Source organism: Arvicola amphibius, chromosome 3, assembly GCF_903992535.2.
Source record: "Arvicola amphibius chromosome 3, mArvAmp1.2, whole genome shotgun sequence".
Taxonomy (NCBI): domain Eukaryota; kingdom Metazoa; phylum Chordata; class Mammalia; order Rodentia; family Cricetidae; genus Arvicola; species Arvicola amphibius.
In genome coordinates, this window is record NC_052049.1 from 82,665,218 (window position 1) to 82,679,171 (window position 13,954).

At 45.0% G+C, this 13,954-nt stretch overlaps 1 protein-coding gene across 1 annotated transcript in view; it reads left to right on the forward strand.

Annotated features, from left to right (window-relative positions):
- Window positions 1–13,954, forward strand: part of Maml2 (mastermind like transcriptional coactivator 2) — a 325,881-nt gene that overhangs the window by 220,405 nt on the left and 91,522 nt on the right. The window contains exon 2 of the mRNA XM_038324003.1: window positions 6,150–7,718. Coding sequence (XP_038179931.1) covers window positions 6,150–7,718 — 1,569 coding nt within the window. The remainder of the gene's footprint in view (window positions 1–6,149; window positions 7,719–13,954) is intronic.

A 13,954-nucleotide genomic window follows, 5' to 3' on the forward strand; every position in this document is an offset into this window, starting at 1 on the left:
CATTATCATGGAATGAGTTGGGAATGACATTATTTAGTGTAGTTGTCTACATAGGAAAAATATCTACTTTGAATTTCTTAAAATTAATCTTAAAGTTAGGATACAAAATAGTGAGTTTCATCATGATATTTTTACATATATACATACATGCATAAATATGTATACATGTATGTATATACTGAAATCATGTCTTAAGAATAAGCAAATAATTTTCAACTTTATCTTAGGTTTTATAAAGAATGGCTATTGTGTTGAAGTGATGAAGTCTGTCAGAGTCTGAGTCATGTGGAGCAAAGTTATGGACAGAATTTTCAAACACATCTAGTATACGACCTCACCGGGTCTACCAATGGCAGAGCTCCCAACCAACACATTCCCCACAAATTTTCTTAAAGGAGTGCACATCTGCCTAAAATTCACACTGGAAGTGTGCCTTGTTGCTCTACAACTCCAGTGTGTTCCGCCCAGCATGGAGTCAGTCGGGATGAGCCTTGTATGCCAGTCTGGGACTGTCTCATTGGGCACATCCACCCTGAGTCCATCCCCTCCTCCTTCAGTTTTGCTTCACGTTGGTGCTGTTTGGCTTCTTCATGGCTGCGGTTCTCAGGGCTTCACATTCACATGAAGGCATGATCACACCAATGCCAGTGGGCTGTGTGTCAGCATGGCAGAGTGCCCCACAAGCTACAGACTTCTCACTCTTGCTCGGCTGCTGAGTGGCTAAAAGGATCCAGTGTCCTAGGGACTGAGACAAACACTTCAACTACTTTAGGAAGCAGTTCAGCCACAGCAAGTGTCATGGCAGCTCCATGCTCAGGAAAGTGGAGCTAAGGCCCATACTTAAAGAGCATACAAGCAGGTCAGACATACTCGATCCAGCAACACTTACCCACAGAGAAGTCCAGATTTCTGCAGTGCCAAAACAGAGAGGGAGCTGTTTTGTTTTGTTGTTTTTGAGACAGGGTTTCTCTGTATAACACCTCTGACTATCCTGAAACTCACTCTGTAGACCAGGCTGGTCTTGACCTCACAGAGATCCACCTGCCTCTGCCTCCGGAGTAATGAGATTGGAGGCGTGTGCCACCAACATCCAGCCGAAAGGAAGCTTTTTAATGTCTTTGGAAAAGGCCTCAAATCTCCAGTCTCTTCTCTCTTTCAATGATTTTGATGGTTGACGATAAACTTGGAAATGACCCTTCTAAGAGGAAGTGAGAACCAGTGAGGAATTATTCACACTTTCTAGAGTTGTAATGAGCTCAAAGGATTTATTCCAAGATCCCAAACATATCTATAAGAACCAGTGAGAAGTCACACATGACCTTTTGGGTTGGTCTCTGTCTGGATCATCTCTAATTTCTAGCATCAATCCCATCTCTAATGGACTGTAAAACTCACACACACACACACACACACACACACACACACACACACACATTTCTAGGCAGCTACAGATTTGGTTCCTGCATGTTTGCCTGATTGAGAGGGACAGGAATCTACTTGGGGGGAGGCAGGGGGGAGACTGTGGCCTATGGGCTGAATTGTTACCTTTGTGAGGTACATTCCTTATTTCTAGGGCAGCAATGGAGACAAAGGGTGCATTTAGTTTGTGGGACAGGATGGGGGCAGGGGAAGAAACAGAAACCAGAGAATTGTGCAACCATGGTGCTTTCAAAGCCCTCCAGGAAGTTTATGTTTCAAGGCCTTTGGAGAAGAGAAGCACAGCTGTTTCAAACAGCGCTGTTTACCGATGGGTCACAGTCCTCCACACGTGCCCTCTGCGCTTCCACCCCAGCCCCGAAAGACAGGTCACTGTTGGTAGACCCTGCCTAGCCTAAGCATGCTTGTGCCCACCCCAGCAGAGACCGTCTGTCTCAAAAGACAAGGGGTGTTCAGAGGGAAGACTGAGCAAGGACTGGGGTGAAGAGCAGCGGGCTGCTGGATCTCAACATAAGTCAGGACTCCCTGAGGAATGTAAACCAGATGAGACTTGCTGCTGGAAGGCTGCACCCCAGGGAAGCCCCCCGGCTGACCAGCCAGGGTGTGCATTCAGTACATAACCTCACAAATCAACACAGCAACTTGGATTTCTCGTGAAAAATTCAAGATGCTCTTTGGCCATACACAGTAAGGAAGAGTAAAGGAGCAGGTACTGTGGGGGTTGGAGGACGGTGTCTTCTGTCTCCAGCCTGGTCAGCTGCAGCATCTCCTGGAAACCCAGAGCAATATGATAAGATGTGGCTCGGAGCTCTCTCCGTGTACTTAGCAAATCTTCTTTACTGATGGAGTGACCTCTCGTCTCACTTCTCTCTTACACTGGAGCTTCAGGCCGACATCAAGAGATTTCTCTAGCAACCTCAAACCAATGATGTCACCATTCTCTCCCCGGCATCCATCCGCAGGGGTCCTGGATGTCCTTGCCCATGCCCTGGACATGCTGTCCATCTTCCTAGTGCTCTTTCTTCTTTGCTGCCTCACCGCTGCATCCAGAACAAGTTAGATGAGATGTGGTAAAAGCTGAAAGAGAACCAGGTGTATGTCAACATCAAGAGGCAGAGTGCTGGGGCCAGGTTGGCCTGTACTGGCGCGCTGCTTTGCGGCATCGGTGTACTCTGTTTGAGAAGGGAGTCTTCCGTAGAACAGTGACTCAATTTCAGAAGCAGCTGTCAGTGCCTGGCCCTTCAGTGGATGTGGGTAGCATTTACATCTGAGAGCAAGGTCTGCCCTGGAAGCACTTGATTGGTTTCCTAGTTTCGCTGCTGACTAGGCCATGTGCAATCTAGAATTGGTACTCAGTCCTTACCTTTCTTATCTAGAAAACACAGGGGAAGGGTAAAGTACCGAAAGAACACTTAAAAGAGTTACTTTGGAGAATCTGAAAGCTGTAAGAATCATTTACCCAGGTGAAGAGCTTGCTTAGCTCAATGTCTGGTGCAGGCAGCCTGAATAAATAACCGTTGATCCAACTACTTCCAGAAAGAACCAGATAGCTCCTTCTGCACTTGCTTCTGTGCTCCTGGTAGCCCACAGAAGGAGGGCAAGCTGCATCCTGCAGTGTGTGCAGCTGGGGCGGGAGGGGGATGCGTGGAGCAAGAGAAGAATCTGGCAGAACAAGTTTTCAGTGATTTTTGTTTTTTCAAAGTAATAGAAAATAAATCAAAGGTGAAAACACAAACCTGGAAAAAGAATGGATTCTATTGTTCCTTACTGGATAAAAGATTCTTCAAATGCCGTTCATTCTGATATGAAGCACAAGCAACATGGCTGACTCTCTGGGCCGGCCGGCTTCTCTCTACCCTAGGTGATGGCTACCTTGGGCTTCTGCTTAACATGGGGCTGGCTGCCATTGTTGTGTGAGAAAAGAAGACAGCAGAAAAGGCTGGGGAAGCCCTGCCCTTGGCTTCAATTTGCTCATCCCTGATGGGACATCAGGACTCTGGAGGGACAGGGTTAGAGCACTTGGCTAGTAGCTTTAGCCCCATTCATACTAACTTGAACAGACAAGAAGACCCTAAAGATTCCACAGTGTCTCAAAGATGCAGAGACCCTCTCCACTCTGCTTCCATGCTCTAGAGCGGACTTCCACCATGCCTCTGCAACAGCTCCCAGCCCTACTAGTGGATCTGGTCTCACTTTCCCCAAGTCTACAGTCTTGATAGACAATCGACTGGCCCAGCATGGGTCAAGTTGCTTTCCTGTTAGCAGTCAGCAAAAAGCCAGGCAGTGCACAGGGTCAGCCGGAGCAGGCCTTGATGAGCCCGGTGGCAAGGGACACAGTTCACAGTTCACAGAACTGACCAGTCCTGTTCTGCATCCTGCCCATCCCCAATTCGGCCCCATTTTACCTAAATTCTAAGGTGGCTCTGTACTCGCTGCCTCTGGCCCCCTTCCTGCCATGTGAGCCTTGAGCCTAGACTAGCTTTCTGAAATATAACAGGATGGAAATGGTGGGCTTTAGACCCAAGCAGACCTACCACTTACTAGTTCTGTGACCTGGAAGAGTGAATTTATCCCTGTGAGCCTTGGTTTTTTTTTTTAATCTATAATGCACACCTAATGTATATCTAATGATCAGTTAGGCAGATGCCCAGAATAAAGCCATCATGTTTAAAACCCCTGGTGCATAAGGTATATATAGTTTTGTGAATTTCCTTTGCTTAATTCTGAAGTCTTCAAGAGGACAAGAGGGTATCTATAAATAAGAAGGGAAGGGAGAGAAGTGGTATAACTTTCTGAAAAGCATTTTAACTTTGGCAACTATCCTGAGCGCACATTAAATAATTTAGGTCTGTGAGCAGAGTCATGGAAGCCATACTGTGGTGGGTACAGCTCTTGTTTTAGAGACAAACCAGTTGTTTGTTCAGGAAACCAGTGACGAATGCTTTATCTTCTTAAAACATTTATTGATATGGCTCCATGGTCCTGCAACCTTGTTCTATGGATGTGAGGGTCCCAGCCTTCAGTCTGCTCACCAGGAAAGGGAATGAAGTGATTTGGCATTATGACTGCACAGACATGTTACTGTGGGGAGACACGCACAACACAGTGAGCCGTAGCTATAGTTTATGAAATTACTACAGTAAGCACTGTGCCAACTTTTACATAAGTTATCTAGATCCTTTCTATGAAAATGCTTTTAGGTTGGAAAACTGAGACTCAGACAAGCAAGTTGCGTGGTGACAGCATTGGAAAGTAAGCGTGATTCGGTCTGCCCCCAGCACCTTTTCTTAAAACGCATTTGCAATATTGTTTCTCAATACCTTGGTTTTGCTGCAAGGTTTAGTGGCTGTGCTGTCTGAATGAGGTTGCCCCACATAGACTTATATGCTTGAATGCTTGGTCCCCTGTTAGCGGAGCTGTTCGAGAAGAATTAGGAGGCGTGGCCTTGTTGGAGGAGGTGTGTCTCTAGGAATGGTCTTTGAGGTTTCTAAAGTCCATGCAATGTCCAGTGTCATTCGCTCTCTTCCCACTGCCTACAGAGAAGGATGCCAAGCTCTCAGCTACTGCTCTACTACCATGCTTGCTGGCTTCCCTCCATGATGATAATATACTAACCCCTCTGAAGTGTCAGCAAGCCCCCAAATATAGGAGTTGTAGTCATTGTGGTGTCTCTTCAACAGCTGAAGAACACTAACTAACACAGCAGCAGAAGAAAAAAGTCTCATTTAATAAATGCATCTCCATGTGGCATTACCCCTTCCAGCATGAAGGGGCCCAGGGTATGAGCACCCAGACATCCTAGGTCTTAGTGAGGAAGGAGGATCTGGGAACAGCATGGGTGCAGCAACAGGCTGAGTCCAGATAATAACTCTTCTTGTCAAGTAGCCCAATACAGCCCTAAATGCAAAGTCATGGGATTAGAAAAAGAAAATCCATGAATGATTTTCAAGAGGTCTCTTTGGACCTGAGGGCTATCTAACTTATTTAGAAGATACAAAATAGGGTAAAGTTGAACTTGGGGGGAGATATATAACAAAGCTAGAAATTTTGTACTTCCTTTAACTGATTGGTATTTCCCAACTTGGTCAAAGTGTGAGCACTTAGAATATATAGGGTAGTATGTGCATGTGGGAGAGATATTTCTCTCAATTCCAGAAAAAAAAAAAGAAAGCATGCTTAGGTACTGGGAATAAGTCCTCACATGTGATATAAGAATCCTTTCTCCTATTAACCTGTATGTCAATCATGGGGATTTTGGGGACCTCTAAACTAATTTCATTTTCTTCTGTGTATCCCATTATGTTTCAGACCAGGTCTCCTTGGGGAACAGGTGTTTGAATTTGTGTAGGCAGGAGCTACAACTCAGGCATTAGAGTGTTTGCCTAATATACATAAAACCATAGGTTTCATACCCAGTCCCACAAAAGCTGGGTATGGCAGTGCACATCTGTAATCCCAGCCAGTTGGAAGGCCAAAGCAAGAAGATCAGAAATTCAAGGGTATCCTCAGCTACATAGCAGGTTTGAGACCAACCTGGAATAAATGAAATCCTGCTTCTGAAAACCAAAATAAAGGGTTTTTTTAGTTAAATGTTTAAATATTGAGCATAGAAGCTGGAAAGTAATGTTTCTTAAAATAAAGTATAGCATTGCACTTGGTAAAATTGAATCGAAATCTTAACATGTCTGTTTTATGTCCTTTCTGTCTTTCAGCTCCAGGGCTCCTTGAAAAGGAAACAAATAATCAACCTGTCTCCTGCCAACAGCAAGAGGCCCAATGGCTTTGTCAACAACTCGTTCCTCGATATCAAAAGGATCAGGGTTGGGGAGAACCTTTCCACAGGTCAAGGGACCCTCCCAGTAAATAATGGACAAAGTCATATGATGCCAGGACCCTTGACCATGAGCCAAGCACCCCTGAGAAAGACTGGCGCTCCGCCCCCTCCTGTGCATTCTCCTAGCAACACTATGTTTAACATGGGCTTAAAAGAGGTGAAGAAAGAGCCTGGGGAGACCCTGTCTTGCAGTAAGCGTGTGGATAATCAAATGACACAGGAGAGTCGGTTTGGAGATGACCCTGGAGAGCAACTGATGGACCCTGAACTGCAGGAACTGTTCAATGAGCTGACCAACATATCAGTGCCTCCCATGAGTGACCTAGAACTGGAGAACATGATCAATGCCACTATTAAGCAGGACGACCCATTCAGCATTGACTTGGGTCAGCAGAGCCAGAGGAGTACACCTAGACCTTCCCTGCCCATGGAGAAGATGATTATCAAAAGCGAATATTCACCTGGTTTGACCCAGGGCACCTCAGGCTCTCCCCAGCTAAGGCCCCCATCAGCTGGCCCTGCATTCTCCTTGGCCAACTCTGCTCTCACTACTTCATCCCCAATCCCCACAATTCCCCAGAGTCAGCCTCAGCCTCAGACAGCAGCAGGAACAAATAGGGCCCTGCCAAGCTGGCAAGAAGTATCCCATGCCCAGCAGCTCAAGCAGATAGCTGCAAATCGCCAGCAGCATGCACGGATGCAGCAGCAGCAGCAGCAACAACAGCAACAGCAGCAACAGCAGCAGACTCCTCCCAGCTGGCCAGCCCTGCCATCCTCTGCTGGGCCATCCCCAGGGGCATTTGTGCAGGAAAACATCCCCAGTCCTTCCTTCGGCCAACAGCCATTCAACCCACAGGGGTCATCTATGCCTGGTGTAGTCAGCAGCAGCAACCAGTCCAAAGCAGTGACCAACTATACGTACAAGGCTAGCCCCTCAGCCCAGGCTGGACACCTGGATGTGCTTCTGCAGCAAAAGACTCAGGATCTCAGTCGAAGTTTTATTAACAACCCACACTCAACCTTGGAGCCCCGACATGGCAACACCAAGCCTCTGTTCCATTTTAACTCAGACCAAGCAAACCAGCAGATGCCTTCTCTTTTGCCTTCCCAGAGCAAGCCTTCTCTCCTGCACTATACTCAGCAGCAGCAGCCGCAGCAGCCACAGCAGCAGCCGCCGCAGCAGCCACAGCAGCAGCCGCCGCAGCAGCCACAGCAGCAGCCGCCGCAGCAGCCACAGCAGCAGCAGCAACAACAGCAACAGCAAGGCTCGCTGGCAGCTCAGCAGCAGCAGCAGCAGCAGCAGCCACCATCCCAGCCCACCCAACCTTTATCAAGCCAGTCTTTGCTAAGATCACCCCTGCCACTTCAGCAAAAGATCATGCTTCAGAAAATGCAGCCTCAGCCCATCGCAGGCCTGGGATATCAAGTCACTCAACAGCACAGACAGGTAAGGGCTCTGGTACTCTACCCCAGAACTCTCATGGACAATTAATTTGGTTATTATAGGATACTCTTATGCTTATGTGAAACACGATTGATACCAGAAACCCAGTGGTCCTCGTGTGCTCATAAGAGCTTGGTTCTCTCAGTATATCTAGAGCAAGCATTGAAGTTTCTTTATACACTCTCATTGCTTTCGGGTTCTGTAATGATCAGCAATTCTTACAACTAATGCTTTGTGATATATCCAGTTGTCAATCGGTTCCTGATATGGTTGGTGTTCATTCATCCAACCAGAAAGCCAGATTAATATGCACTAAACGCTACTACACAGAAGACACTGCGGTTAGGTTGAGCATTGGGATAAGGTTAGAGGTGATGCTGAGGGTAGTCACTGATGTGGCCAACTGTTGCAGTCAGTCCCAGCCTCTCCTACAGATCCCATGGGACTCAGTGCTCCCCATCTGCTCACCAGCCCGAAACCTCAGGCATCATCTAGAGACAGAGCCAAGCACCTTAAACTATGGCTTTAATGCTGCATAGGAAAAGCAATGGCATAAGAACTCTAAGGTCTTCCCCGGAGAGTACAAAGCAGGAATGGCTTCCATAAAGAATTATGCCTGGGTGGAGTGATAAGGCGTACAATAATCATAATAATAGCAAAATAAGGATCTAAAAAATAGAAATAAACCCAGAGTTGTCTTATGTCCTTTGGGTTTATATTAAATAAAGGCTTAATTCTACCCTGATAAACAGTGTCAAGAAATTAGCCACTCCTCTAGAACACATTCTGGTGAATAATTGCTGACCACCATGGAACATGGTAAAGGAATCTCTTCCTGTATGGGACGGAGGGAGAGTGAGAGGGAAGCAGGGAGGGAAGAGTTTGAATATTGCATTGTCCATGTTGCTGCCAGATGTGCATTACCATAGGGCAGCAAGTTGCATGGCAGAGAATGGAAAACCACAGACTGCCAGCTGGAGGAGTAAAAAAAAGATTTCAGCCCGCCCCATGTGTCCGTGTGTCTGTGTGTCCGTGTGTGTGTGTGTGTGTGTGTGTGCATGTGTGTGTGTGTGTGCTTGAGCGTGAGCATGCGCGTACATGTTCTAATTATGAGCCGTGGAATAGTCTTGGGTAGACTTGTAAATATTTTACATTAATATAACATAATAACCATATAATCCTTTTATAAAACAATTTTAGATAATTTTAAAATGTATTAGAGAATTTCCTTCCAATGCCACATGCAAGCATTTTGTCCTGGGTAAACATGGGTTCAAATTCTCTCTTGACACTCCTTGTGTGCCTCCTTAAGCCAGTTGCCATGCTCTCTCAGCTGTTCCTCAAGCTATGGTGGAATTGGAATAGGATCTGAGGATCTGCTAGGCTTGCATGGACGGTGGAACAAGGTGATTCCCAAACAAAACCACACAATAAATGCGGATTATTCTCAGTCTGGTGTTAAGTGCCTCAAATAATCAAAATATCTCCTTTAAGGAAGCAAGCACTCATGGAAAGGAGGCTTCAGATTAGCACGGACCATGCTAAGGACATGAATTCTAACATATAAACAGTTCTGCAGAGATAATAGACAGCTGCTGCTGGCTCTTCAACTATCCACACTGTGACGGGTGCCTACAGGGCGATCTGTCAGACCTAGACGTACAACCATGGAAATAACCAATGATGAAATAGTAATTAAATATTTGCATTAATAGCTTAGCCTATAGGGAGGCTGACTTCCATCCCTCTGGCTTGAAGTGCCTCATTTAACTCATAGAAGGGAGTTACTCTCATCTTACAAGTCAGAGAACTGAGCCACAGACAAGCTCAACATTTTTCTAAACTCGGGTGATCAAAAGCAAGCTGGAAGTCCCATGGTCTATTTCAGAGCCACTGAATCCAACCACAAGGAAATATAGCTCATGGGCAGGATTTGCTGGCATGAATGCCATAGTAGATCATTATAAGGACTACCAAGAACCTATTTTTCTGATACTAATCATTAGTGAAATAATCTGCATAAAAACATTAAGTCTTCGGGGACAGAACATTTCTGACTTCTTCTTTCCTTCAAAGCCATTAACAAAAAAATTTTTTAAAATCTGTGTCATCCTTTGAGCTTCCTGATAACGAAACTTGTGCCCCTAACAGGAGATATATATAAGGCGTCCCCACTGCCAGCATCCGCCCTCTTCTTCCTAGACCACTGCTGGTGTTACCAACCATGCACACCTCTCCCCCTGCCCCCCAGCTTCCCACCCTCCCAGGTTCCAGGGCCCAAGCCCACAGATGCATGCTGATAGACAAATCAGGAGCCATCTCCCAATGGCCAAGACCACTGCCACATTTCTCAATGAGTATGCCAGGAATATATTCATCTTTTTAAAACAGCCCTAAGAAGTGGCAGACATGCAGAGAGCACTTCAGGCTAAAGGTCTGTCTTTCCTACACAGCAGCCAATGGCTTTCCATTGAATGGTTCGTCTCGACTTAATTGGTTTATCAGGACTCAAAATGTTTTTTTTAATTTCCAAAGATCTTCCCTCATGAACTAAAAATGCATTCTTTTTCAAAGCCATATGGCTAGTTGCCTGAAAGTGTGAATATTTCTGTCCTAACACTGGATCTATGCAACTCAAATGGAGTCTATATTTGGTTTAAATTCTCTATGTCTAAAACTCCTAGGAGGGAATTCAGCCAGTGAATGGATGGTTTGTTGTGACTGAAACACAAATTTATACATTCTTAGTAGAAAGCCAAGTTCCTCAATCAAATCCTAAGAGTCTCATCCTACTCTCCCTACCTAGTCAAAAGGATCTTCCACATTTCCTAGAACCTTGATTGATGTCAATCAAGCAGTAGCCTGCCCTCTTGCACACCTTCTTATAGTAATTTTCATATGCCCTAAATACAAAGACCCAGAACAAGATGCACCAAGTACTGATGGAAGGACCAGCATAGCTGTCATATTCTGACAATGCTTCTAAGTGTTATTAGCCTATGAGCATGTAGACAAAAGATAGAAATCTTGCATCCAATAAAACTCTTTTCTAAACATGAAATCATCTTGAATTCAAAGTTTTATAGAATATAATATCCAAGCCTCTGCTGAAGGCTAGAGGTTAGCTGAAGGTCATCAAACTGGGCCAGTGCCAGGACTGGACTTAGAGACAAGACCCAAGTTAGAGAAAAAAAATGAGTTTAAAGAGAGCCAACATTCCAGGGAGCCATCGGTCAAGTTCAAAGGAAGTGACAAGTGTGTGGTCGCAGGTGATGTAAGGGGTATGAGGTCTGGAAAGAAGATGGGAGAAAGCCTCGAGAGAAGCTGAGCGATTGCTGCCAAGGGCCTATGGCTGTTTGGAGACTTCAGTTGAGAAGTGCCATGGCTACATCTTGCCAAGAAGGAAAAAGGTTGATACAGGTGAATTATGGGCTGTCACTCAAAGGTCAGAAGCATTACATTTTCATTTTCATTTCTTTGCTCTTTTATCATTTATTTTTGAAGCTTAAAGAGAAAATATTGTTTTTTCACCATGAAACTAATGATTAGACCCAGACACAAAATGAGTTTCTAGCTGTAATTGTGAGCAAGTGTTTTGAACGTTCAGAGCTTCAGGGGAATTTGCTGACTTGCCTTCTCCAAATCCATGGAGCTCTTCAGTTTCCTGGTCTGTCCCACCAAAGGACTACAGTCAAGGGTCCCAGGCTAACCTCAGATCTGCTTCATTCTTAACACTGGCACTACCTTGCATCTATTTATTCAAAAAAATATGGAATGCCTTCCATGTGCGAGGCACAATTCTGGAACAAGGGTGAAGTCTTGATGGAGGAGTGTCTGTGTGTTAATTTCATTGGTTAATAAAAAAACTGCCTCAGACCTTTAATGGGACAGAAAATTAGGTAGGCGGAGTAAACAGAACAGAATGCTGGGTAGAAGGCAGTGAGGCAGACGCTTCAGGCAGTCGCCATAGGCAGTCACCATGCTTCTCCTCCCCGAGATGGATGCAGGTTAAGATCTCTCCTGGTAAGCGACACCTTATGATGCTACACAGATTACTAAATATGGGTTAAAACAAAATGTGAGAATTATCCAATAAGAGGCTGAAACTAATGGGCTAGGCAGTGTTTAAAAGAATACAGTTTCCGTGTAATTATTTTGGGTGTAAAGCTAGCCGGATGGTGGGACACAGTCTGCCGCTCCTTCTACAAAGTCTAGACTCAGTGATGGGAGCTTGTAAAGTTCTCTCTCTCTCTCTCTTTCTCTCTCTCTCTCTCTCTCTCTCTCTCTCTCTCTCTCTCTCTGTGTGTGTGTGTGTGTGTGTGTGTCTGTCTGTCTGTCTGTCTGTCTGTCTGTCCGTCTGTCTGTCTCTCTTAAATTAAATAAGCAGGTGACTTTTTAAATGAAATATTTCCTTCATGTTACAGGCAGCATAACCTCTGGTTGCTAGGTTCATGTACTACATTCCAGATAAAGATAAAAAGCAGAACAATGGTGTGTGTGTGTGAGAGTGCGCAGGTGTGCGTGTGTGTGTACATGTGTGCACGTGTGGTGGTCAGAGGTCAACCTCTGGTGTTGTTCCTCAGAGTCACCATGTCAGTCGTTGTTGCACAACTGTGCAGCCATGCCCACCTGGATGCTGCTGCTCTCCACATGCTATTACACTGTTTCAAGTCTCCCTCAGCCTCCTTTTTAATATCTCTTATTTTCTTATATTGAGATATAATTAAAATTATATTGGGATATAATTAAATTAATTATACAATTGCATTGTTTTTCCTCTTGCCTTTCAGTCTATGGAACCTTCCCATGAACCCCTCAAATTCATGGCCTCTCTCCTTCCTTCCCCCCCTCGCTCTCTCTCTCTCTCACAAACACACACACCTTTGAAGTATATGAATATAACTTCTTCTATCCATATAATGTTAGTTGTCTGGATATGTTTTCAGGACCACTTGGTATCAAATAAGCAATGTGTGCTCTTCCCCTCTGGAGAAGACACCTCCTCCCAACTTCAACATTCCACAATCTCCTGCAGTTCTCTGTCTAAGACTGGAGCCCTGTGGGGTTTCCCTTACACATTAGCACGTCTTGTGTTGCTATCCTCCTTGCTCAAGACTGTTTAGGCAGCCATGTTGATGGCTATAGCTTCTCTGACATTTCTTGGAAACACAACCTTTCCACCTCCTCTACAATGTTTCCTGAGCCTTAGGTGCAAGAGTCGCACTACAGAAGTATTTGTTGTGGGTGGGTACTACATAGGTCACTTGTTCTCAGCATTTTGATTGGTCATGTTTTTCTCTAATGGTCTTCATCTTCAGCCTCCTTCTCTTCGACTGCTGGATACCTCAGACAGCATCCTGACAGTAAGCAATTCTCCCTTGCTCCATAATCCCCAGGGATGAGTCCAGGGGCTGGGTTCCTGGACCTCTACAACTTGGCCAGGTCTTGTGAGCTGGCATCCAGCCTTGCCCTGGAGGCAGTCTTTCCTAGGGTTCTGCTTTGCTGCTCTCCTCCCTAGGGGCCCTTTCCCAAGCACTCCCTGCCTGGTATCTACTAGCTGTGGCCTCCTATCTCTCACTGTAAGACAGTTCTGCGCGGGTCTCAGCCTTTCCAGAGATGCTCTGTTGCTGTGATCCTCCTCCCCACAAACATGGCTTCTTTTCCTCCTCTACTAGAGCCCAATGTATGTAAGCATTTCAGAAAGTTTTATAATACCACACTATCATTTAGTTAGGTATCTGGTCGACAGGATTGTAATTTTCTAAAAATTTGACTAAGGCATTTTATTCTCCACCTAAACCAAACATGTCATGTTTCTTATCACATTCATTGACTTCTACCTTAAATTATGGCTCAGTCCATAGATTATCCCCAAATAAGACTTTGAAAATCCTAGAGACCAGAGTCTACATGTAATTTAGGTATTTTCTCATTTAGTTTGCCTCTGACAGCTAATAGAATATTTGAAATAAATGGTCAACATATGGATGGGGGGAGAAAGAGGAAAAAGATGTCACTTCCATCATTTCTGGTTGCTCCATGTGTTGCTTACCATCATATTTTCAAATACATCCATTCTTGATACTCCCTGTTGTATTAATGTTACAAAATATGTGTAATGTCCCATTACAATAGGTAAAGAAAGAGTTGATGCTGATCTGTCAGAAACCTTTGCCCTTTCCCATTGCCACAATGTGGGTAGATCAAAATTTCATTCTCTTCCCTGTGTGTTTTCAGTT